We start from the raw sequence: 27,070 nt of genomic DNA, 5'->3' as shown, positions 1-27,070 counted from the left end.
TTTTTTTTTATCAAGTTTTTTGTTTCTCGATTTCAGTCAAGTTCCTGTTCCTGAACATTTTTAAAGCAAAGCTTTTTGTTTGTTATGCCACATAGTGTCCTATGAATCATTCAGGCATAAAAACCATCCAACTAGAGCATGAACCATTAATAAGCAGGTCCAGATAATAACAGATGATCAAACCCCAGTGATTAGTATACTGGTATACCATTAACCTTTAGTGCTGCTTAAATCATGATCGGCAGCTACACTGATTCCTTTCCACTTGTTCCTTTTTCTACTTATCCCAATGTATCTGGAAATTGTGGATGCTGGATTCTGCTTTGTGATGATTTAGGTTTATCAAAGCAACTATGCAAACCTTATTTGGACTTTAAGGAGGACAACAACCTCCTAATTAATACACATTAACATTCAACATGTGCTGTATCTGCATCACACTGTACAGTACCTAACTGCAGTAACGACATTGTTCATATCACACTAGCCCCCCTCATTCAATATAAAAGAGTAATGGATGAACCAACACAAGTAGGGAATATGAAAATACCCTAAATCAGCAAAACTTCATTTTGCATTAAACAAGCAATGAACCAATTCTTAAACTTAATTATGTTGATTTCTTTAATCGGCACCCTGTTCAATCTGTCAATGTACTGTAAAAGTACAATGGTGAAGTGTGCTTAAACTTGTACAGTCACACTGTCCCAACCTATTGATTTTTCCAGTGCTTCAAAGGTCTAGACTGTCTTAATTAGGCTGTGACTGAGAAGCCAGACAGTGTTCTCACTCACTTGTTTTTCCCCCCTCTCTCTCTCTTTCTCTTTCCCTCTCTCTCTGGCTGTGAATGGCCAGCGTACAGACCTGTCTGCCCACTGGGACCTTTTTCCAGATGGCTGGTCTGCTATTCAGCATTACTTTTCCGAGATGCTTAATGAATATAGTCCCTTGTTGTGAGTTGTGCCTCTATCAGTAATAATCATCTTTATTAAATTTTAGTGCTACATAAAATATTACAAACGCAAAGCACAAAGGCAATATTAAAAAACAAGTGAAGTGTCCGGTAAGCTGTATAACGCACTTAAAAAAAATCTGGCATTTATTTGCGTGCAGGAGATAGAATCAGCGAAGGAGTAAATTGTATAGGATAAAAATCGAATTAAAAAGGGGTCGAATGCGTTAGTTAAACCAGTGAAGGGAAAAATATTTGAAAATATGCTGACTTTTGCATTTTGTGTTTTGCAGCATCTGTTGCGTCAGGGCCGAGCTGCTGTGCAAGTGATTCATGAGCTGGAGGTCATTAGCACTGAGTACCTGCAGGATGCCAATTTGGCAAGAGTGCATGCAGGTGGGCAGAGAGTCATGCCTGCCATGAGCGTCTACACCGTTGTCAAAGGCAGGCTGCATATCCGACTCGGCAACATCGGTAAGCTATGTTCTGTCTCAGTGTGATCTTTTTCTTTTGCACTAATATTTCATTTTTTTTTTTTAGATTTCGACAACAGTACAAGGCTAAAGTTTTAGCTGATTTAGGCATGCACTGTCTTTTCTGAACGTATTGGAATAGCAAGGCACTTTTTTTGTTTGTTTGTTTGTTTTTTTCGGCTGTATGCTGACATTTCGGTTTTAGATCAAAAGATGATTATAAGATGATAGACCAAAATGTCATCTGTCATTTCCTCATATTTACAACTAGATCTGTTAAACTGCTTAGAACTTGTTTTTCAAGTAATGAAAAAGGTAAACCATCATGAAGACCAGAGAGCTAACCCTGTGGAAAAAGTAAGGTGAGGAATGGAGCAAATCAATCAGACCAGTCGCAAAAGCAGTGCGTGTTGCCAATACAACAGTTTGGAATATCTTGAACAGAAAGAAACCACTGGTGTTCTGACAAGCTCTCAATCAGTCTCCTTAATCTGGCATATATGTTTCTAAAAATCTTACCTACTTCAACAGAAATGATTTATTATTTTGGGAGCTTCCACATACATTTTACCAATACAGTACCACTTACTCCCTCAAATACTCCAGACCAATTTTGTCCCCTTCAGCAGTCATTGTTTTTGTTTCATTACTTTCTGACACATCTTGTTGGTTCCATCACAGTGACCCTGACCAGGACAAAGCAGTAACTGAAAATAACATGGCTAATGCATCACACGCCACATCAAGCGCAGTGCACCACATCCTATGGCTTCTATGTTTTATGTTGGTAAACTGAGACAGAGAGAAACCTGAGAGACACAGTTGATTTTTTTATTACATTTACACACTAAGATGCATAATTGTATATGTGCGCCTACGCTGTTTGAATATTTTATTTAGTGCACCTACCACATACTGTACGCCATATGTTATAAGATACATTTTCCTAGCAACCCTTAATTTCAAGTAGGCAAATATTTGGTGGTTGGACAGATAGCTAATTACTAAATTGGACAACCAATTCAGTTAAATTAATCGTAAGGGGATAATAAGGTGTTTTTAAAACCGGGATGGCAAACTAAGTTCTGTATGTGTTACACTATACTGATTGTTTTACTCACTTACATTTCTATACCGCTTATCCTGTACAGGGTCACAGGAGGCCTGGGTATCCCAGGGAACTTGGGGCATGAGGTACATCCTGGACAGGGTGCCAGTGCACTGCAAGGCACGATCACGACACACTCATTGAAAACACCAGTTAGCCGTAATCTGCATGTCTTCGGACACGATTTCTGGACAGGAAATCGTGTCGGGGTTGCTCAGTGTTTAAGGCATTGGACTACGGTTCGGAAGGTCCCACGACCATCAAGTTGTCCCTGTTGGGCCCTTGAGCAAGGCGCTTAACCCTCAATTGCTTAGATGTATAATGAGATAAAAATGTAAGTCGCTCTGGATAAGGGCGTCTGCCAAATGCCTAAATGGAAATTGAAATCAGAGCACCTGGAAGAAACCCATCAAGCTTGGGGGGACAATGCAAACTTGTTGCAAGGCCACAGTGCTAGCCACTATGCTAACATGCTGCCTTACCTTACACTGATATTGCATTTGAATTAGCACATCAATGGTACATCAATTGATACAATTAATTCAGCAAGTTACGTTTGCTGTCACTAGTACATCATGTGTCAGATATCATAGTATAAACTACACAAATTACCACTAGAATCACAAAGTGACATTTATCAGTCTACCACTTTTTGCTCAATAGCATTTATTTTTGTAGCCCACTAAAGGCAAATCACAGCTCATCACAGCCACAATCAATTAATTCATCTCAGACTCCTGAATAAAGAGCTTAGACCCTTTTATCCAGGATTAGTGCTTTTGTCTGAAGTATTTGTTTCTTAATGAGAAATGGTCATTAGTCTTTTTGAGAACTCGATTTGGAGTGATTTTTATCAGGCATGTCCCAATCTCCTTGAGGTCAAAGCTAAAGTAATTACCAGACAAATAAGAGAGAATAAAAAAGTAGATGAAAGCAGTAATTTGGTTGTTCATATGTTTGCAGGTCTCCAATGTATTAATGCATCAATTAGATTCCTGATTGTTTCCAGTTAAGTTTTGATTTGTTGAGTGAGAAGAAAAGGTTTTTTTTTCTTTTTTTCGTGAATTTAAATTAGTGTGCTTAATTTTCTGTTACAAGTATAAAGTTTATAAAGTCACCCACAAAGGTGAAAAAGCAGAACGTCGCATTTAAAGTTTCATTCTGACAGCTTGTACAGTATATAATTGCAAATTACGTTGGTTAGGTTTATTTCCATTTTACTGTGGCATCTACTTCTAACTATCCAGCAACTTGATCATGAAATATGTGCATAGTGAGGTTTTAGACATTTTTTTTAAATCAAGTTTGCTAAACTGGCACCTTGCACAAGATCTTTGCAGGAGGTTTGGCAAGGCAAAGTTTAAAAAGCTAACAAAATGTCCATAAAGTTGTGGTGAAATATTTATAGTTGCAGGTTACAGAAAAACAATTTTTTTGTCAGAACTTGTCAGATTTCAGTGACATCTGATGGGTTTTCCATGTCTCAAAAAAAAAATAACTTTCTTTTAATGCTTTAACTTTGGATCAGATGGTTAAAGGACCATACTATGCGGTGCTTACTTCTGGATCTGTTTAAATTGTCTCTATGCTAAAACTACATCTTGGTTGTGTATGGAAACAAAACGAAGAAAAACCTAATCAAATCTTCTATAATTAATTGCAAACAGAGAAGAAGATAATTAAAACAACTTCAAATCTTTTGGGGAAAAAAGGACGAATTAATTAAAGTATAATGGGCTAAACAAAATTCATAGTGGAAGGATTTCCAGAGTTGAGCAGTTTAATGAGCCATAGCTGTAGCAACCGGCTGTTTCACCTGCGTTCAGCAAACCGCTCTTTCCAGGTTTAAGAAGATGAACGCAGGCAGATGGAGTGAATTAAGATTAGGATTTCATTCTTCTGCCCACCTCTGGCTCCTCCGCCGCTCGGCTGCAAGAGCTTGATAAGCATGGCAGCCTCTAAGCTGAGAGAGTTGAGTGAGAAATAGCAATGGAGAGCGATTGAGCTTGAAGAAAAGCTTGATATGTTAAATCGTCTTTGTGTACTCATTTTTTCTTTAACATGTCCTATTTCTGTAATGGGGAAAAAAATGATCGAACAATAGCATGTATTGGGATGAGAAAGATCATTCACTTACTCTCTCATTGTTTATATTGCTTTATTCTGTATACAGGATCACGGGGGCCTGGTGCCTATCCCAGGAGACTTTGGGCAAGAGGCCTGTAGTGTGTGAGTGTGTGTGACCCTAGACGGGGTCACACACACTCACACACTACAGGCAATTTTGAAATACTGTGAGAGGAAATCGGAGTACCCGAAGAAAACCCACCAATAATTTCTAAATAATATAAAAATTATTTGAAAACTTGTGCAATTATAATTTTTTTTTTTTTTACTCAGATGTAGTTTAATTAAAGTATAATAGCATATAGATGTGTAGGAGAATATGAGAAGCCTAACTTGCCATTAAAGTTATAGAAAAATAGTTATCTCTATCCTCCATATTCTGTTCATTTATTTATTTTGGCAGATTAAATGCTTCACAAAAGACAAAACTATTTTGCACATTTCAAAAAAGTTTGAGTAAAAGTTTAGTACTTTTACTAAATGCATTGAGCATGTAAACGCGCATCTTATCAGCTCAGCATCTAAGTAAACAGTCAAGTTGAAAACACCAATCAGAATGATTTTTAAAGGAAAAAAAGGACATATTGTACATGTAAACCTAGCTACTATGTAAACTATATAGGGAATAAAAGAGTGTGTGATGCTGTAGAAAAGTTATTAATGTATGAAGTCTAGTAACAGCATAACCTAAAAGTATGTTTTTGCTTTCTATTATAGCAGTCTGTCAAAGCTAACAGTGTACTGTACTTTATGTGTTGTATTAAAGGATGTCATGCTGTCTGCTTTATTTTTTGAAATGACATTTTAATGTAATCGAGGACCTGTAAAGCAAATTAGTTCCTGTTAAGGCTTACATTATAGCAGCTATAAAAAGTAATTTCCTTATCAGGTTGTCTCATTTCCTCTTGTTTAAAGTTAATGAGATAAAATAAATGCAGTTTACCAAGAAACTGCAGTCCTTTAGACTAATCTTTAACTATGAAAAAGCCCTGACATTGCAGAATTGTTCCAATAATTGTAAGCTCCTCATATAATGTGCACCATACATCTTTTTGTGTAAAGCACGGCCCATACAGTGCGAGACAATGTGTAAGTATTTGAACAAGCGCATTAATATAGACCTGGCCTTAAAGCCATTCTGCCAGAGTTGCTCTAACAGACAATTAATCAACACCTTTAGACCAATCAGTAATACAGTGTAAGTAAACACTCAGTATGCAAGACATTTATGATCTAGTGTTACAGCTGTTGTTGGATGATTTTTTTTTTTTAAAGATATTGATTATGATATTGAAATTGAAAATGTAATTTTGAAAAATGACAGTTTCAGTCTTAAGCAGGTATATTTATGACAAAGCAATGGAGCCATATTTCATGGTTAGATGCTTGTACCCTCTCTGTGAATGGAGGGAAGGGATGTGACGGCTCTCCTCACGGCTGTAGTTGATGGATGCCTGTTGTTCCGTGTTTCACAAGGACACGAGGCGATCCTGTGTAGCTTGTTGTATGATATGGCAAATCGTTTCCCTGGCAATCCTTGTGAAATAAACACGCTTCAGGGTCGAACTGATTGTGAGCAATGTTTCAGCAAGCTTGGCGCTCTATCATCCCTTAGGTTCGAAAAAACACTGGTGCTTCCTGGCAGATCTTCCCTGCTTTGACAGGCCAAAGCCTCGGGACTTTGTAAAAAGCATGTACGCGCTGCTGGTGTATTTTAATAGAAGCTACTCGATCAAAAGCAGCATGCCAGCACACCTTTCTCTCAGACCTGACCTTGCTCTCCTTATACGCTTTAATTACAGCATTTCCAATAGGCGTAATCAAGCACAAAGCTGATGGGACACTTAGGTTGGTTTATGTGTGTGTTACGCCCATGAGAATAGAGTATTAATGCAGCTAATGCAGTCATTTAGAATTTGCTTCAAGCTGACGGAGAGTAAACAAGGACTTTCTTGTTGTCAAGCATTGAAACACGTGTGGCCGACAATTTACTTAAATCACGTTAGACTACTCCTCTCCTGTACATGCTCAATTTATTATTAATGTACTGTAGTATTGTATCTTGTTTCAGTTGACCAAAGACTATTCTCCGAAGATCTGATTAGTTCAGCCTCATAATCAGAATCAATGCTGGCCACAGCACATTGACCAAGAGAACAATATAAACAACCTATTCTCTTTTTTTCCCGCTAATAATAGACAATAACAACATGAAAGCATGAAATTAGACTGGTTCGTTGTTATGAATAGAAGTTAAATTCCAGCCTTATGAAGAGTACTCATGCTAGGTCACATACTTTTTCATTGCTAGTAAATTTTTGATGCCAACCTCAAGGCTACACTAACTAACTACTTACAGTAGTGTAGTTAAAAATCATAATTATTGTTATTTTCAAAGTGCAAGAACTTGCAATTAATTTAAGTTGTCAAGCATCTCAATCCCTCCACCCCACTGGCAATGGTTTGCTATTTTTTTTTTTTTTTAAGGATTTTGACCAACGTCGAAAATCCAACTTTTTTTTCCAATTCAGAACTTACCCCTATCATTTTGAATTTCAAACTCACTCCCACCAAATTTATAGCAAAACATTCAGTCAGGTCACACAATCGCAATGAGAAATCAGCACAAAATGCACCAGGATCCATGTCGTACCCATGCTGAATCACTTTGCTCCACTGACTAAATCAGAAAATAAGACATTGCATGATTTGATAAAAATTATGTTGTTAAAAAATAATTAACCCCCTCAAAATCACTGGTAAGAAAATCACTCCATAGACTTTAATGTTGACTGTAGAATGGACATAGAATGAGGAAAAAAATGCTTTTAGACCTCTTTGGGAAAACTACTTTTTTGAAATTACACATATGAAGCATCAAATTTCACAAGTTAAAATCCTACTCTCTCCAACAATCCGACCTATAGTTTTTCTGATGTACGTAAAAGAAGCAGAGGGGTGCGCCTGCTGGATACATTCTCTGTGCCTGTGAGATTTGCGTACAGGGAAACAGGTGGTGGCAGCATTATACATTATAACTACAAACTGACCACACGATCAACCGTTTGACTGAATTTAGAAAAGTTTTATTGTGTGGAGAATACTACGTAACGGTGAGCCAAACATGCCATGCAAGCAAAGGTCCTGCTCCGCTAAAAGGCTAGGATATGAAAAGCACCACATGCTTTCATTCCCTGCAGAAAACTTTACCTTTTTGGCTAGTTCAAAAACGTTTCGCTGCCTTTTCCATTTTTATTAATTAACATAAGTGTTACTGGCAATTTTCTTGCAAACCACTCAGGGCAAGAGTTGACATTGTGAATCAATCAGACCTCTTTACATTTTTACTACATCTTAGATCACTGCATTTCCCTTTGAATTGATTGATTGTATGGCATACGCTTTACTGATGATGATTGGATCTTCAAGGGTTACAAAAATGTACATGAATTTTGCAAATCATGCAATCATGCATCCTCCTCACGTGTGTTGGCTCTTTGCAGTTGTGCGAGTAGCTAAGTTAGTGACCACAGAATTGTCTGTAGTAAGGATGCTTTAAGGCAAATTTTATTTTATTTTTTCAACATTCAAGAAATAGAATTAGAAAAGACTAGTGAATAAATGAAAGCATTAAATAAATATTTTTTCTTTTTATTTGCCAAAGTGTGTGTGTTCGCATTGACAGTTTTCTGCAACATAAGTGGAATAAAGCACTTTCTTATTAAACTGAATAAACCATGTCAATTTTATATTTGTTTAATTTATTTAAATTTATTTATATTTGTGTCTGTACTGTAAGCAGTTTGTGGAGAATTGTTTTGTTAGTTTTTAAATAAACTAAAACACACTGGATAAAACTATGGAAAAAGTATTACGGTTTTGATTATTCATTTGTCTCAAGCCATACAGTACGTTTTTTAAACCAAATTCTTAATAAGGATATCTAAAAGTGATCAAGCCAAATAAAATGAGAAGAAATAAGGTCAAAAGCAAACAGAATCAGACCTGCTCTTCTATTTAACAGGTGGTGTGGTGCAGAAAAACCTGAACTCGTCTGTCCTTCTCCCCCCATCGCGCTCTCGTGTCATTCAGCCCAGCCAGACTCCCACAGGCTTTCAAGGAGGCAGTCTGTTCTCAAACGTCAGCGTCCTCAACCACAACGGTACTGCATTTCTTCTTTTTGTTAGTGAGTGGCAGTAATAAAGGATTATACTACTGCTAACAAATACACTTAATAACAAACACAACATTCATTGAATAAAATAAATTGTGAGCATTTGATTATAATAGTCATTTGGCCACTAGCCCTTAGGTGATGATGCAAAGATAATGAAATCTTTCCTCATTCTTGAGGAAAACAGAATAATTAATCAACATGCTAATTTTAAAAAAGACAGCTCCTTGTGGATTATGCTGGTTTTTGTCCTAAGGACCTTACCTGTATGTAGGCAAATATACCTAAATACTGTATATAAAAGAGAAAAGATTTACTGCAGGGGCTTATTTTTGAACATGAAAGTTTTAATACTGTAAAATCTTACGTAAGGACGACAGAACCTAAACTGGATATAATTATAAAGGTGAAAACTATATTGAATGTACTGATCCTGAATAAGGATGCTATAGTGAGACTACTGATTGTAATGAGGGCCTACGTTAAACATGCTGATTTTAAAGAGAAAGTTCTGATATTGGAGGCAAAACAGCTGTATTTGCTGATCTTTTACAGCAGTAGAGTACATGAATGTCCGTGTATTTTTTAGTAAAAATGTAAAGCACAAAACCTTTACTTAAGATACTGATTTGAAGCTGGACTATTGAGTTATGATAATAATCTAGAAGGGGAAACCGTTTAATGAAGCCATTGATTTTGATGAAGCAACCGTCAAATATCCTTGCAGGACTGGTTGTCAAAATATTGTGCCAACATTAATTTGGCCATATTGCAGACATTGAACCACTGTTGAATTAGGATGTTTTTGAAAGTTAGGATTACTTTGAGAAAATGACTTTGGGCCAACATTGAGTATGTGAAATTTGGCTGACATTGAAAAAAGTGACCCCAACAAAATGTTGCTAGTATGATTTCAGAACATTTATTAATAGAATTTATTTTTAGTTCTCAGTTAAAATATATCCTTAAAATGTTCATACTGCTACGCTAAACCTGCAGCTGGGATCCTGCAAGTTAGCTCTACTGTATGAGTGTGACATGGCTAAATCACAAGAAATAGCTTTGACAGATTTCCCACCAGTATGTTGTTCAGTAGGCTTTTGTTTCACTTCCAAACCTATACTCTCCTTTTGCCTCTTGTTGATGCTATTCTGTTGTTTTGAGGTTGTATTTGCAACATTTTAGTTTGTTTCATCTGTTTAACATCATCTAAATACAATTTTATCAAAGGAATTTTAGATTTCAAAAATAATGATATTCTGATGTTGTGTGGACAATATTGCGACCTAGTTACAACTATAAGACAATGTCATTCTATATTTGGGTTCCTGCTGGGGATTTATTTTACTATAAATGATGATTTTGAATAAATAACTAGAACCAAACTAAATTATAAATAGTTTAAGTAGATGGTACTTAAAACATATAAAGCTAAAACCTTTATTAGTGAAGATTTTAAAGCTTGAAGAAAACCAGCCTTCTTTTAGGACAAGTCTAGCATTTTTTTTTCTCTTTTTAATAGAAGTCAGCTCAAACCCTGTCACTGAAAAATAACCCCGCAGTCTTCATACTGCCTCAGGCTTTTTAAGGCCTTACAGAGAGGGTTCGTCTAAATGCTTTCACCTGTCAGTCAAAAGACCCCTGTCGAAAAATAAAAACTGGAACACGGGAACACATATGCTCTTTATTTAGTTCACTTAGTTTCCAGACTGAATGCTGGGTGTATTTGTGTGTGTGATAGCACGGAACGTGAGGCGGGCCCAGCGTTTGCCAGATATTGATGGTGAGTTGGCTGGTCTCCTGCACAGTCGGATTAGAGAAGTAGATGTCTCCAGGCTGCAGAGTCGAAGTGAAACAGAGGAAGTACGTCAGAGAAAAATTGAGAGGATGGCAGCTGTCCGTCAACATGAAGAAAACTCCATACCCAACACACACGAGAAAGCAAACTATATGGTAAGAGAAAGAACACTCTGTAAACAATAGAGGCCAAAATACTCACTATACAGATGTGGCCATTGAGAATATGCATTTGTTCCCATGGAAGGCCGAAAGTCGTCTCACAAGCACCGTTTTAGAATTTAAATAAATGTGTCGTGCTTCACAGAATATCCGCCAGATGGCGCACGGAAGGACTTCATCTAAGAAGACCAAGTACCTCAAAGAATTGTGTATAATAAATTAGCTTAAAACAATATTGTTTCCAATGCTGAAGCAAACATGAAATTTATATTGTTTTAAAATAGATCTTTCACGATGGATGTGTGTACAGTATATGTTCCAGTGTCTCTGGAACACGACTACGTATTTTCTCTTCAATTTAATGAAAAAGAGACTAAAAGGCTGCTTAAATTTATTAAATGTATTATTTATTGATTCTCTTGAAACAGGAAGTATCCTGTTCTGCAGATGTTTTACTGATAATACATAATAAATGAATTTTATTAACGCATGCGATTAATTTGAAATATTTAACGCATTAAAAAAAATTAACGCAATTAACGGGGTTACAGTTTTTTTTTATTTCCTGTTGTGGCCGACGTGTGTTAAACGTGCAAAGAAGTATGGATAAGACCAAGGAAGGACTTTTAGACAGAAAGTTTCAGTATAAAACTCGTTTTGTTTTTGCTCGGATGGTTCTGTGGATAAAACAAAAGTAATCTGTACATTTTGCAAAGCCGAATTTTAATACCAGAGAAGATTCGTCTTTGACATATCACTTAAAAGCAAAACACCCCACCAAAACAATCTCTACAGGGCCTCGCCAATGTAAATTGCATTGATTGTTTTGAAATTCAAATGACACAAATGGCACATACCTGTGTTTTTATTTCTGTAATAAATATGGCTTTCAAGCCAACAGTTAATTTGGAGAATATTGATGGTTTATTGCAGGTATGTTGTTTACATGAGAAAATCTGTGTTACAAGTTAAACAAAAATTCCAATAAACAATCATATTTAAATTTAAATAGTTTAATTGTCTTGAGTTTACATTAATTATTTACATTTACATATCCAAAAAGTTTCAGTCTTTTAATTGTGATTAATCGCGATTAATTGCAAAAAAGTGTGCGATTAATTATTAATTAGTTATTTTTTTTTAATCGATTGACAGCACTAATATATATATATATATATATATATATATATATATATATATATATATATATATATAATGGTCCTAAACTTTTGTACTGCTGGTACTCCCAGGATATGCTTAAAATGAAAATTCTATATTTTTAAACTACACTTTATGCTTTATGGTAGTCACATCATATTTCCTAGCATTGCTTGGTTTTGAGCTGTAACTGAACTTGGCACTTACATCTGTGAATGATATATGAGATAAAGCACTCTGGATCGTTGCCTCCCTCTTCATCCCCACTTCACTAAGCACTGTCCTAAAATCCACTCTGCACACATCCTCTTTACTACATTTTAAGACTGATAAAAAGAAGGCATTTTAGACATTAGTGATCATTTCTTTATACCTTTTTTTCTTTCTTAATCTTATGTTGCTGAGCAAGTTGTTAAAATGGTCAGGATTTTTTTTTCTTTATAAATGATTAAAGGTTGATGTATGTGTTGTAATCTCTTTAACAACTTGGTTTCTTTTTCAATTGTCTGCTTCTATACTAGAGGAGAAAGGAAGATCGGACACAGCACTCTCAGGACCTACGCTTAATAGAGGCCTATCGAGAGCGCTGCAAAGTGGAGGGCATCATGAACATGCTGAGCCAAACCATCACAACCTCGCACACAATCTATGCTACCCTCGGTACCGCCGAGTTTTTTGAATTTGTGCTGAAGAACCCCTTCAACATTCCACAGACGGTTACTATTGAGTGTGAAGACCCTGAGATTAGGTGGGATTTGTACATACATACATACATACATACATACATACCTACATGCACATACAGATTTTTTTTTCTCAATAGTTAAACCAACAGTTACATATTGTGCTTACAGTACATAGTGTGCAATTCTAGGGTGCTACGATCAACCGATATTTTGGAAGGTATAGAAGACTATTGTACCCCCATAGTAGCTAGCTCTAGACTCATACAGTTATTTATGTTCTGGATTCTTCTTTTTTTTCTAGCTCCAAGAATAGTAGTACCTTAAAGTCCATTTTCAGGTTTCAGTTTTAAGAACTGCATGCCTATTCTCTCATTTTGTATTCCAGTGAGTTTTGTGGTCATCTATTTGTGGCCTGGTAAAGAGTTTCTTCATGTTTAAGATGTCACAGGCAGAAAGTTGTCATTAACAAACAAGCAAATAAAGAAAGAAATGCATTGTCAGGTTTAGATTTTAGTTTAGAAGTTGAAATGTGCAGCAAATATGTTGACACTTGACTATCAAATCCTTGTTGGGGCCTTCCCAAAAGTTATTGCCATAATGTTTAAAGTGCATAATTGTCCAGAATATCTTTGCCTGCTGTAGAATTAAGAATTTGTTTCGACTAGAACTAGGGGGTCCAAAAATATTAAAGTATGACAATGCCCATTTGGCCAAAGCAAGGTCCTTAAGAGTAAAAGAACTCAAGTGGCTTACGCGGACTCTAGACCTCAACCCATGTGAACTCTTTTGCACCAGACCTTCTGACATCACTGCCTGACCTCACTAAAGCTCTTAGTGAATTAGTGAATTGAATGAGCAAATCACTACAACCATGCTTCAAATTTTTGCAAATAAGCATTATGTATTATAACAGCAAAGGAGGACTAAAATCCTCCTAAAAGTAGGATGTCCAACAAACACATATAGGTGTGTTTCATAGGGTGATCATTGGCCATATAATGTATCATTAGTGTTCATTGTATTCTTTATCCTGCTGAGGTTATATTAGTTAGATTGTTACTGTATGTCTGTGAGGACAATATAATACAAATAAACAATTTGTTGTAATAAAATTTAGTTAGTTCTGTGGTAAGGTGGCACAGTGCTGCAAAGGTTAGTACTGTCGCCTTGCATCTCCAGGGTCCCAGTTGGATTCCCGATCCGGGTCTGTGTGCATGGACTTTGCATGTTCTTCCCGTGCTTGGGTCCTCCAGTTTCCTCCCCCAGTCTAAAAACATGCTGATTTAGAATAACTGCCGTTTCCAAATTGCCCCTTAGTGTGTGAGTGAGCAAGTGAGTGTGTGTATGTGTGTGCCCTGTGATTGACTGGCACTCCATCATGCCCTAAGTCTCCTCAGATAGGTTTCACCCCTGTACACAGATTTAAACGGTATAGTGAGTTAGTAGTTCTAAGGTTAAACAGTTCATTCTATACTTAAGAATAGTGGAAATAGCACACTTCTCAATAACCCCTCTGTAAATAAAAGTGAAGTGGCCTACTCCCAAACTATTTAGCAATTTTCTAGTGTGTTAGCAGCACTTAATGTATTCACCTACATAAAAAAAGAGCCTAATATGTCATAAGTTACCAAAGCCTGAGCTCAATTACTATTATAAACATAGAGAAGGAGAAGACATTTCACAGAGAGGAGAGCCAGAGGAGTCATCAGTCTCCAGGCCTTTAATTAACAATGCTCAACAGCATATTCTGGGTGCAATATAATATGGCAGTTTTGGCCTGGAGTCTGAACTGAAACCTAAAAACGATGTCCAAACCCACACAGCCGACATTAAGTTGTTGTTTACACCCCAAGCTATAGAGTGTAATTTGGCTTTGAGTGGAGGAACACCCTGTATATTGAAGCTGGGATGATAATTAAGAAAGTAGATGGCAGTGGTTTGTAGTTAGGCATAAAATGAGTAAAAAAAAAAAAAAAGATTAATGCTGCTAATATGCTAATCTGGAGTTGAGCCTCACATAGAATATTTGTACAACAGAATAGATTTTTTGTGTAATTGTATTATTTTAATTATTATTATTATTTAGTTTGGTGGTCTAGTAGATGATGTCGTGTAATTGTGCATTAAAGATGCTTAATGTATATTGGCCTTGTGTACATGCAAATGTAAAGAAGAGTTGGCACAAAAAGAATGTTTGATTATTATAAAGTAAAATACAGCAGAGTATGATGTACAATTACTGTTACACATCTGATTTTTTTTCTGGTAACAGCTTGACCTGAACTTCCATCTTCTGGAGTCTGTTATTTACAATGTTTTTTTTTCTTTCTTTTTATTATTAATTTACAAACAGTGTCTTTTTATCTGTTTATTGATATCTTTAATGTTGTGGAACATCTACAGAACAAATTAGTTCCTTCTACTCATTGCTAGCAGCTATAACTTCCTCACTTTTTATCGATGCTAATAAGACAAAAAAAAAAAAAAAAGTAGTTTACTCCTGAAAGAAAAAGAATAAGACAGCGCAAAGCTCTCCAGGCTTCAACTTCTTTCAATATTTATAATATTATTAGCCATAGAGTTTGTGGAATGTCCAGCATATAAGTCCCTGTAAATGAGTTATTAATACTTAGTGTACAATATTATTACTGTTGGATTTAAAGGGAGATTCACAGTAGGATGGTCATCAAGTGCCATTTTGCTACTATTAAGCTAATACTACTTTATGATTCTAGGAAACCATGCACCCATCCAGATCTTTTTTTTTTTTTTGTCTGCCATAAATGTCCATGCTAGTGCCAAAATATTAGACGTTAGTGCCTTAATATAAACCTATGATTTGAATTGCATCTTGTAATACTGTCAGAGAAAATCAATCAACACCTTTGTAACCAATGTGAATAATTTTTCTTTGAATTACCTTTTAAACAATTAAAGCAGCTGAAAAAAAAAACCTTGAAGGCCAAGAAACCGATGCTGCAAATAAAACGGGATCATTGCAATCAGCTCAATACAAAAGAGTAATTAGCAGTAAAGAACGAAAGCATTTATCATTTCAGCAAATAAGTACAAACATATCATGTGGATTGTTGACAGCAGTGGAGTGGGTATGCGAGGGAAAAAAAGTTTTGCAGGTCTACTTTCTGACTGTAGTGACATGGAAGCAGAAGGTAGGGCAAGACATCTACACTAGCAGTGCTACAGGAGGTAAGGCGCACACTCCAGCATGGTGCTGCAATACCTGGAATATGAGTGAAATTCTTTCTTTGAATCTGCACAACTTATAAATCGGTCACGTCCTCCTGGGTTGAACAGACAGTGTGTTGTGTTTAAACTTTGATGCTGTTATTGAAGCAGCCCTGTATGTGTCACGGGCATTTACTGCAAATATATCCATATTTACCTGTTCTTCATCTAGCAGAGGCTTTTTTATTTAAAGTGTTTTACTTTGAATGCAGTATCAAATCCAAGCATATATCAACCTAAAATACCAACAGATTGCAACAACTGAACACACATAAACACCCGAACATATGCATTCAAACAAAAATTACACATGTTAGTGCTAGGCAGCAAAAGCAAAGCTGAACAATGACAGCATGTTATGTACAAAATAAGCATATTTTTTGTAAATAATGTGACAATTTACAGGGCGGCACGGTGGTTTAGTGGTTAGCACTGTCACCTTGCACCTCCAGGGTCTAGGTTTGTTTCCCCGCCAGACTTGATTTCTGTCTCTGTGTGCATGGAGTTTGCATGTTCTCCCTGTGCTTGGTGGGTTTCCTCCAGGTACTCCAGTTTCCTTCCACTGTCCAAAATCATGCAGATTAGACTAATTGGAGTTCCCAAATTGCCCAGAGTGTGTGAATGCGTGAGAGAGTGTGTGTATGTGTGGTGCTCTGCAAAGATTGGCAACCTGTCCAGGGTGTAACCCGCCTCGTGACCTAAGTCTCCTGAGATAGGCTCCCAGGAAAGAGTCAGACAATATTTCTTAATGTAGTCTAGAGGAATAGTTCTCCAGACATCCTGAAGGACTTTTTTGCTCTCATTTTTAGTCCAGACCAGTTTCAGAAGATTTTTTGTTTGTTTGTTAAGACACACAGTGACCTATGAGTCATTCAAGCATAAAGGATCTAACTTAAAGCATGACCCAGTGAGAAACAAGCGCAGATGATGACAGATGACCAGGCCGGTGATTAGTATACTTCTGACGCTGAATGCCGAGTGGTTGGAACCGACGGAAGACCAGACAGCAAATTTCCTTTAGTGCTAGCACTCAAAAAACACCTTTAAATATGCTTAAAACTGAGTATAAATTAACCTCAAGACCTACAATATTTGGTCTATCAGCAGTTGTTTTGATGATTTGATGCTGATTTAATTGTGGATGTTAATGACCTGGATTGCCTCCAGTGGCTTGCATGGCTCTCCATGATAACCAGATTAGCAAAGAAGCAAAATGGCAAAAACAGTCCAATTTAAATTCACTTTCAACACAGACCAAACAGCTGTGTTTGATTTTTTATTTTTTATTTTTTATTTTTTTTTGAGGGATGCACAAAACAATGCAAATCAAATCAGTCAACCGGAACAAATAAGAATAAAATGTAAACATGTTAGCTTAAAACAGTATAGATAAGGAATTCAGAATGCAAAAAAAATGAAAAAAATATTATCATTTAAAAAAAGCCAATGGTAATGACGAGGCAACCTCTGCTTTAGAAAAACGAGTCCAATGCGGAAATGCCAAATTGTGTAGTTCCACACAATCACCACTAGAAGTGGATCCAGAAGTCAATCCCTAAGTAAAAATGTCCAACCTTATATATAAACATGTTAAGGTTAAAACCTGGTACAAAATGGTTTTGTTCTCCTTAGCTAGATTCTCCAGGGATGAATTTTTCTGTTGCCCATTAGTTAAAATTACATTAAGCCATAAATTCATGCCTATTTGACTGATTTGAGTGCATCTGCAGTGCAAGTATTAAACCACTAGCTGTCTGGTATGCCTCACTTTAGCCTACCAGCTAACTGGAATCATTGTAGTTTAATTTACACACGAAATATAGGGGTTGACCCAGGACGACGTTTAGGGTATAAATGACACAATTCAATCAACTGCAAAATAATGTTAACATATCAATTAACCATAGCAACCTAATCATTCTAGACAGGCTAAAGCTAATCTTGCACACTAGGTACATAGGTGTGTTCAAACCAACAGCTCAGCCCATTTCCCCGTTAATAACATGGATTACCCTGGTTTAGGCAGAGTTAGCTCCTACTAAGGTAGTGATAATCAGAACTCCTATTTTTGAGGTTCAGAACCACTTTTCAGAAAACATTTGCTTTCCATTAACACTATTTATAATGTTTTTTTTTTAAGAAAATGAGCAGCAAAAAATATATAATCATAATATAAATATAGATGAAAAAATAAAAAATCTTAAAGAAGTAATTCAAATAAAAATGATTACTTCCTGGTTCCTATGTCTCTGTCTTTTCTAGAGAGATCCAAAATTTACCACCATTTTGGATGCTGAATCTTGGATTGCAGAGCTGAACGTGTTTATCTTGTTCTGCCTGCAGCTTCTTTCCTATTTCTAAACCATGAAATGTCTTTTTGTCGCATTCAACTCTTTCCCTCCTCAGGAGTGTGCGTGAGTCTCAGAAAGACATGCTGCCTTTAGTGCCGGGTATTATGGTACAGAATTCGATAAAACATGATGAGACTCAATTTCAACTCCCTGTCCTTTGTGTGCGGAATGGAGTTTTGAAACCCTGAAATTCTTTTGATCATGTTTTACAAAAATATACTCTTTCTCATGATCCGAGAGTCAGCCTTTGATGTCTCAAGCAACCTTTTCCTTTATGTGTTTCTGGATGAAATTTCTTATATGGGAGTAATATCTTATTCTTAGCCCATCTTACCCCCCTTTTTTAACCTGGCAAAACCTTGGGAAATGGAGAGCTTTCTTTTTGTTTTGTTTTTTGCAGTAAACAGAATTCACACTGCTTTCTTAACCAGCGGCATAAAGTGTTGGAAAGAGAGAGAAAAGCCTGAAGCTGTTCTTCACTTCTCAATTTCTGCCTGTAGTGTTATAGTGAATGCTGAGGAATGGAGGTATTTTAAAGACTTGACAAAGACATGCACTCCGTTGGAAGTGGAGATGTTCCACATGAAGGAGGATGGCTTGACACCCCAGGTTTACTTGCGGCCCAGAGAGAGCGTCCACATCCCTCTGAAGTACCAAAGCTTTGTCTCTGGGCATGTTCTGCTTTCACAGGTAAACTTTAAATCAGGTACACTTTTTTTCTTAGGCAGTTTCATTTTCATAACATACAGATATTGTATTGTTCTCAACAAAAGTTGTGTCTGTTGCAATGTCTGAATTTGTTCTCGATTTACCATATAGGGCACTATTTGGGGTGGACCCAGTGTGTAGCATTACCAAAATTCTCTAGAAAAGTTTTATTTCCTGAATAGTTCCCACACAGTACTGGTAATCCAGCAAACAACTGATGCTCACTACTTCTGAAAATAAAAACAATAACCCAGAGCATTTTATTTTATCTCAAAATGTATTAGTTGGAATAAAACCAAAGGGGTGCATTAAAGAAAAAGTCTACCTTAAATAACAATTCAGTTCATCTTTATAATTAACATTTGATATAGAATACAGAAATAGAAGGTTTGTTTTAAATTAAGATTTTAAGCGTGTGCCACGGTGGTGCTACCACCACACCACCGTGCATGGAGTTTGCATGTTCTCCCTGTGCTTGGTGGGTTTTCTCCGGACTCAGTCCAAAGATCTGTAGACTAGGCTATTGGCGTTCCCAAATTGCCCGTTGTGTGTAAATGAGTGAGTGTAGGTGTGTGTGTTCCCTGCGATAGATTGGCACCCTGTCCATAGTGTACCCGACCTCATGCCCTAAGCCTCCTTTGATAGGCTTCAGACCCCCCACGACCCTGAATACAGGATAAAGCGGTATAGACGTAAGTGACTGAGTGAAATTTCAAGCATTTAAAAAAAATTAATAAATAATTAAATACTCAACATGGTTTTCTATTTTAGATTTGATTACCAATTTCCATGATTACCCACAATGCCATTACACTAGCCACTGATACAGTAGTAGTGCTAGTGCAATTTAGCTTTTGCATCATCCCTAGTGAAATTGAAGAATGAAACAATGCTTTATATGTTGGATTTCTTATTAATGTGATATTTAAAAAATCTATTGTTTTTTTAGTAACAAATTGGTATTAAAATGAGTAATATTTCAGTTTATGGCCCGTTAGTAAAGTTAGCCTAATCCAGTATTTCTCTTGCTGCTTCCCTAAATAGTCTAGCAATCACAATCTGACTCATGTCATAATCACCCAAATCCTTAGTCTGACCCATTTTTTTTCTGGTTCCAACACATCAACTTAAGAGACAAAATGTTTATTTGCTGCCTAATATATCCCAATCCACTGTGATCATTGTAACAGGATTATCAGTGGTAATTCACTTCCCATATGTTATAGTGGTCGATCAGCAAGTAGACTAATGGACTAATGCTGTTGATTAATGGTTTATATGGTATGTAGTATATATACTCATGGACACTTACTCAGTTATTATCTATACCGATTATCCTGTTCACGATCACAGGAGGCCTGGAGCCTATCCAAGGGTACTCGGAGCACGAGGCAAGTACACCCTGGATGGGATGCCAATGTATCACAGGACACACAAGGTCACACTAAGGTACATGGCCGCAGCACTAAGCACTGTGCCAATTGTGATGCCCTTAATTGTATACAGTATAGTTCAGTAAATCAGCAAACAATTTTAGACATGTACCGTGTGCTGTTGACTTATGGTTTATGTAGTATATACACAGAGGGGCCCAAAAATATATACAGTACACACTACAACAGTTATCTCTGCCCTTTTTTTAAAACTTAAATTAAATAATGGCTGCAATGTGTAGTATTATGTTTCCTCTAAAAATGTCAGTAGACGCACCATCATAGAAGCCATCATGTGACTTATGCATTTTTATGCATCATATATATTTTTTATGTTGAAGTATGTATAAATGTTTTCGGCCCCTTTGTATACCTGATTGTATGTAGTTCTGTAAATCAGCAATAGATTTTAGACACATACTGTACTGTGTGCTGTTGACTATCTATCTGTGTGTTGATATTTTAGGACTCGAAGACTTCTACCAGTCCACATTTTGCTCACCACCAGCAGTCTAACACAGTGATGGCTAAATCTATCAAGGTAAGGACATTAATCTCTGTTTTCTGCGTGACCTTTCTGCAGCATGAATGAAAAAGTAATATTCTTCAGCTTCTATAGTATGTACCTTCCTATGAAAGCAAGTAGGGCCTTATTTAAATGAGTACATATATTTTACTAGCTTATCATACAGTATATCATATCTGTAACAAGTCATTAACAGAGGCACACCATGTACTTGTATACCACCCCTAACTGATCTGATTTGCCTAACCAAACATGAGCACAGTGTACCATGAAGGAAAGATGTTAAAGCAAGTATACTAATGTTCAAGACCATCAAAGTCAAAACAATTCAAATCAGTAATTGGCGAGAGAAGAGAATCCATGATAACTTGTATATAAATAAACGCAATGAAGATTACACCATGTGTTGGTAATGAGTTTTATGCTTAGAAAAAAATTCTAGGAGCTTTGGAGCGATATAAAAATAGCAAGTAGAGAAGTGTACATTAACAACCAGCGCTGTGCTGTGATTCCTGTAGTACGAGCAAACACTCATCGAGCTCTACAGACACGATTTCTGTTTTATTGCTGTTAAATTTCACAAATCAATTTACAAGAACGTTGACATTTTGCAATGTTTACATGTTCCTGAGGATGTAATTAAACGGAGTGCTGTCTTAAATACATAAGACTGATGGGTTCATCTCAGATTGATGATTCTGCTATGAAGAAAAAAGTGATGTTAGACATGTAATTGAGAATCCTTCATGGATCTAGACAGTTAAGGGAGCTATGGAATTGTAATGCACAGAATTCACAGAATTTCTTTCTCACAAATAAAGACTTAGCCCCCTGTAACACCTGCCCACCCAATGGATGCATATAGATTTTAACATTGACATGTTAATTTATTAAATTCCTCTGCCTCATGGGTAGGTAACATTGTGATGCCTTTCAATTTTCCCCACAATGTCTGCCAAAAATCATAATAAATGGGCTCTTTACAACATTACATTGTGCAGCCAAAAAGAGGTTACCATTTTTGAAGGGGTCAAAATATTTTTTTATTCAATAAAATTAAGGAAATTTTAAATTACTGAAACTTTAGCACATTACCTAGAAGGATAGGTAATCTAAAAGGTGCTGAACTGTCAACTTTGTGAAAGAATTGTTCACTCACTCACTTACTTACTCAACGTCTCTACCGCTTTATCCTGTATTCGGGGTCACGGGGACCTGGATCTTATCCCAGGAGATTTATGGCATGAGGCAGGATATGCCCTGAACAGGGTGCCAATCCATCGCCGGGCACACAAACATACACATACACACTCTCATTCACACACTACGGGCAATTTGGGAACGCCAATTAGAGTAACATGCAGGTCTTTGGGCTGTGGGAGCAAACCGGAGTACCTGGAGAAAACCCACCAAGCACGGAGAGAACATGCAAACTCCATACACACAGAAACATTGGAGGTGCAAGGTGATAATGCTTGAAGGAATTGTTATCGGAGAAAAAAATAATCATGAATGTAGTTCACCTAAAGACTTAGTGAGGTTGCATGTTAAAAGATATAAAAGCTAAAAACCATAGCTATGTTTAATATTAAAACGTAGCTCGTGTGGACAAAATAATTTTTAAAAACAAAGTAGAAAAGTTTTTTAAAATATCTGGCTACGTGTGGACATGGCCTTAGACACATTAAAGAAACCAACCATGTCATTTCACTGCAAACTATTGCTTATGCTGGGTCGCATGGTGGAATAACACACTCGTTTTTGGGACTAAAACTAGGACTATTCATAAAGCATACTTTGACAATACATTAAAGTTTTATTAGATGTTTATATGAATTCCTGCCATCTCCTTATTCATATTTTACCAGATATTTGTTTATTGATTTAAAGTTGAACCCTACTACATTTGACTACAACAATTGGTTCTTTTTTTTTTTTTTTTCCTCAGCTGGCAACCTCAGAGGCCTGAACAGGTGCAGGTCACATTAATAATTTCTTTACGTGGCCAAGTGTACTCTGAATGCAAGAAACTTTTCCTGTATACTGTAAATTCTGCCCAAACTTTTGAACTTAAGTCAGTGACTCTAAGGAGTAAGGAAACCAGCTAATGTATTGTTGTTATGCTTTGTGGTTGCAGAAGGCCAGTGCAAGGTCATACTTGATTTTAGGTTTCACAGTTAATTAGGGCAAAATTGATTCATAGTACACAAACGGTTCACTGGTCAAAAATGTAATAAAAAATTTAAGCGGCTGTTCAAGATGCTTAGAAGACAGGGAAAATTCTCTAAAGTGCTGCCCCTCTGAGATATTTGCTTTTTGATAGAAATCAAAGAGCCAGATCACCTAAATTTCCCAGAACAGCTCTCTTTATCCTGGGTAGTGAGTATGCTTTTAAATCATAAATTGTGCAGCTTCTCTCCTGAGAAACATCAGAGCATGTGAGCAGAAAAGAACTTGGCCACAGTCAGCGGGTTGTTGAAGCAAAGTTTTTTCGGCTGCTTTTTCATTATATTTTCCTGGTTTTTGGCATACTTGTCTTCTGTACAATTTATAAATTTTGTCTAACATTGGTAGATTGGTAATGGGAGCTTACTAGTTCAAATGAAAATTTGTTATCATAATCATTTGAAGCTGATTTGATTGGGCCGTTTGAATCGGTGACCTTTCCGCAGTGTTTTTGTATACACAGATGTGTAAGCGTCCAGAGATGGTGACACAGAGAGAGAGAGAGAGAGAGATGTCTCAGTCCACAAGTGACCATTGTGACTTACAATGTGTGTATATGTGTGTGTACACATCTCTGCAATTTTGCCTTCAGGCTTAGGCTGCCATATGCAGCCTAGAGAGACTTACCCTTTAAGGACCTGCTGACACATGCAGACAGTCTCCACACTTCACTTCATACTCCGATACACAGTCAGGGTCAACTTTTGTTACGCTCCAAGTGACACCACCTCGAGCGATGTGCCAAAGTGTCAGTGCAACTGTAAAGCTGACAACACACTTAACATGCATGTTCAACAAGATATATCACATTTGATCAAGCTCTGTCAAACACGCGACCGTTTGGCCATGACCGGCTTCATAGTGGTTCGAATCCGACCCACCCTGGAGATATATCCAGTCCATCGTTTCTGTGGTTACTAAAGGGGTTAAGTTGCCAGCTCTTCTTAATTGTTAAATAACATTATTTTAAAGATGAATGTATATCAAAGACTTTACAACAGCTTCTAACATTTTCCAGCCATTTAGAATTCAGTAGCTGAAACTGACCATTTTAACATCCTTGATCTAGCTTCAGCTAAACAAGCATTACTTATACAGGACTTTTTAACCCCTAACGTCGTATTGAACCATTCCATTCTTAAAATATAAGGGTGGAATACACACACAGACACACACCTTTTATAAATCTATGTCTAAAAGTTTGGAGTCTGCAATTCTAAAAGTTTAGAGTCTGCACTTATGACTGATATCATAAGTTGAGATCCTGAGAACATCCCACAAGAGCTGCTTTTAGCAAACTTAAAATAGCAGTTTTGGAGTCGCTCTGACCCAGTAGTCTAGACATCACAATGTGCGCAATTACAATGTCACCCAGAGTAGAAATGGCTGGGATATGTTAGGCAGCAAGTGAACCTTTTTTTTCCCCCTGAAGGTAATGTGTTGGATGCAGAAAAAATGGGCAAATGTAAGGATTTAAGTGACTTTGACAAAGGGCCAAATTGTGATGGCTAGATGACGTGGACAGAGCAACTCCAAAACTGCAGATCTTATAGGATGCTGTCCCAATCTGCAGTAGTCAGGACCCACCAAATGTGGTCCTAGGAAGAAAAATTGGTGAAGCTACGATAGGGCATGAGTGGCTAAGGCTTATTGATGCACGTGGGGAATGAAGACCCGTTTCGTTAATCCAATAGAAGAGCTACTGTAGCTCAAATTAGGGAACAAAATTAATGCTCCTTCCATATATTGCAAGTTTAAACCACATTAAAATCTCCTTTTCTGCTTATTATCTGGGGTCAGATGAAAATGAATCTGCCCTTTTGACAGATTTCTTGCGAGTTTCTGTGCGCCATGACAGAAATGATTGATATAACATGTCTCTTGTTATTTCAGGCTATTAAGTCTAACTTCAAAGGGTTGATGCTTCAGTGTGTCAATTGCAGACAATTTCATCACAACAGCAACACTTCACTGTGATTCTGTGAAGAAATGTGCTCACAAATCCCATTTTGTTGTTCTAGATACTCTGATTGGATCTAGTGACCTACCATAGCCAGAAGAAGAAAAAAATCTCCAAAAACTGATCTGTATAAGAAATAAAATGCGAGATGGCATACTAATATAAGAACATAATGCATGATGTGTGGTTATGATACAGCCTGGAACAAACCAGACTAACTGGTAATTAGTGGGTTATTATTAATAATAGTAATTTTGACAACCACATAGTTTATAAAATTAGTTATAATAAATGTAAACTCGTGTTTCTTTACTGGTCCTTTTTTTCTCTCTACTTAATCCAGATGTTAATAGTGGGGTGGTGGCCTCAGGGAATGTTGCTGAGTTGCTGGAAGGCGCAAAATGAGCTCTTTTGAAGCTTCTACCACAATGGAAAAATTACTGACACTGAAGACTCCTTCCATGAATATTGAATTTATTTTTTAAGGGAACACATATTTATTATCAGACTTGAATTTTCCAGATTCCTAATTGCCTCTGATACTCTGTGTTGTTTTTAAAATTTTCATTATTGCTAGTTAACCTGACCGCGAGCTTCTGTCACTGTGCTAACAGGTTCATGACTTACCTCAATGGTTTGTTCATGAGTAAAGCAAGCTACAAAGCTAACTAGCTTCTAACAAATGGCTAAATCTCAAATGTTTCTCTAACCCCTGAACAAAGCACTACTTGGTGTGTGGATAAAGGGATTCCATACCCTACATTGCACAGAAACTTTTCATTTTATGCTAATTACGTAGGATTCAACCCCAGAGCCAAGGGTTCAACTGAGTTATTTGACTAAGGGAATTCTAAAGTGGAATAAGTGGAAATATAAAGAGAAACTTAAACAATTTACAAGTCTGTCCAACACCTCCATGGTTCACCTTTTGGGTTCACAGTACCAGCACGAATTTAAATTACTTTTAACCCCTGACAATAACACATTAGAACATGCCTGTTCAGGAATGATTAGGCATCTATGAGACATTCATCCTGTTGGCTACATGACGGGGATAACCGAGATGAAGATAAGACATCTTGGTCTTTCAATTAAAAACTTTACAATATTATGCGTTAGTAAATAATAATTACTGAATATTGAGGCAATGTTCTTTACATGTCCTTCTCCTATGACCCGTTCTGCTTCTACTTGTTGCGCAGGTGTTCTTCCGAACGGCGGACAGTCAGCCGCTGGCCATCTGCCAAGTGAGAGTGGAGCCGACTCCCCACATCGTCGACCAGACCTTTCGCTTCTATCAGCCTGAGCTCTCCTTCTTTAAGAAAGCCATCCGGCTGCCTCCTGCTGAACCCGGCGCACCAGGTGTTGCTCATTAACAGCCTTACAACTGTTTGAAGGCACACACACATACTTTCCACCTCTGTTGCTTTCCCTTTCTGTTTCTGTCTCTTACTAACATATACACATTCATACATTGCTGTCCTGTTCAACATTACTGATTTAAAGACCACATTTGTCCTCTGTCTCCTCTCTCTCTTTCTCTCTCTCTCTCTCTCTCTCTCTCTCTCTCACTCACTCACACACACACAGATGTTTGTTCCAGGCTCCAGGTGCGCTGCAGCGACCCCAATGTGATCTGCCACGTCATTGGCACGGTGAGCCAGTCACACTGCACCTTTCAGACAAACCGGAAATAAGGCCAAGAGGAAACACTTTATTAATTCACTAATATATGCTGCACTAATGATATTCATTAAAACTGCTCTGCTGAAATGACTTGTTCTTGTGTTATTTAATCGGTAAGTAAATTAGACAAATAAATAAGCTGATTATTATATTTTAATGCACCGCAGGCTCCGGGGGAACCTCAGGACATTTATCTGAAAGTGCCAGGGGCGCCCAGTCCACAAATTAAGACATTTGTCATCACTGTGTTCAAGTATGTGCCATTTCTCCTTGGCTCTCTGCTCTCTCTCTCTGTGT

General features: G+C 37.1%; 1 protein-coding gene across 3 annotated transcripts in view; it reads left to right on the top strand.

Annotated features, from left to right (window-relative positions):
- Positions 1–27,070, top strand: part of nphp4 (nephronophthisis 4) — a 208,299-nt gene that overhangs the window by 167,440 nt on the left and 13,789 nt on the right. For all 3 annotated transcript variants that reach the window (XM_053503110.1, XM_053503109.1, XM_053503111.1), the window contains exons 17-25: positions 1,246–1,426; positions 8,685–8,822; positions 10,576–10,787; positions 12,473–12,699; positions 18,735–18,924; positions 20,842–20,916; positions 26,290–26,449; positions 26,678–26,742; positions 26,941–27,026. In XM_053503110.1, the coding sequence (XP_053359085.1) occupies positions 1,246–1,426; positions 8,685–8,822; positions 10,576–10,787; positions 12,473–12,699; positions 18,735–18,924; positions 20,842–20,916; positions 26,290–26,449; positions 26,678–26,742; positions 26,941–27,026 (1,334 nt within the window). The remainder of the gene's footprint in view (positions 1–1,245; positions 1,427–8,684; positions 8,823–10,575; positions 10,788–12,472; positions 12,700–18,734; positions 18,925–20,841; positions 20,917–26,289; positions 26,450–26,677; positions 26,743–26,940; positions 27,027–27,070) is intronic.

The sequence above is a fragment of the Clarias gariepinus genome, chromosome 9 (genome assembly GCF_024256425.1).
Source record: "Clarias gariepinus isolate MV-2021 ecotype Netherlands chromosome 9, CGAR_prim_01v2, whole genome shotgun sequence".
Classification (NCBI taxonomy): domain Eukaryota; kingdom Metazoa; phylum Chordata; class Actinopteri; order Siluriformes; family Clariidae; genus Clarias; species Clarias gariepinus.
The sequence above is the reverse complement of the archived record's forward strand: the minus strand, read 5'-3'. Positions and strand labels throughout refer to the sequence as shown.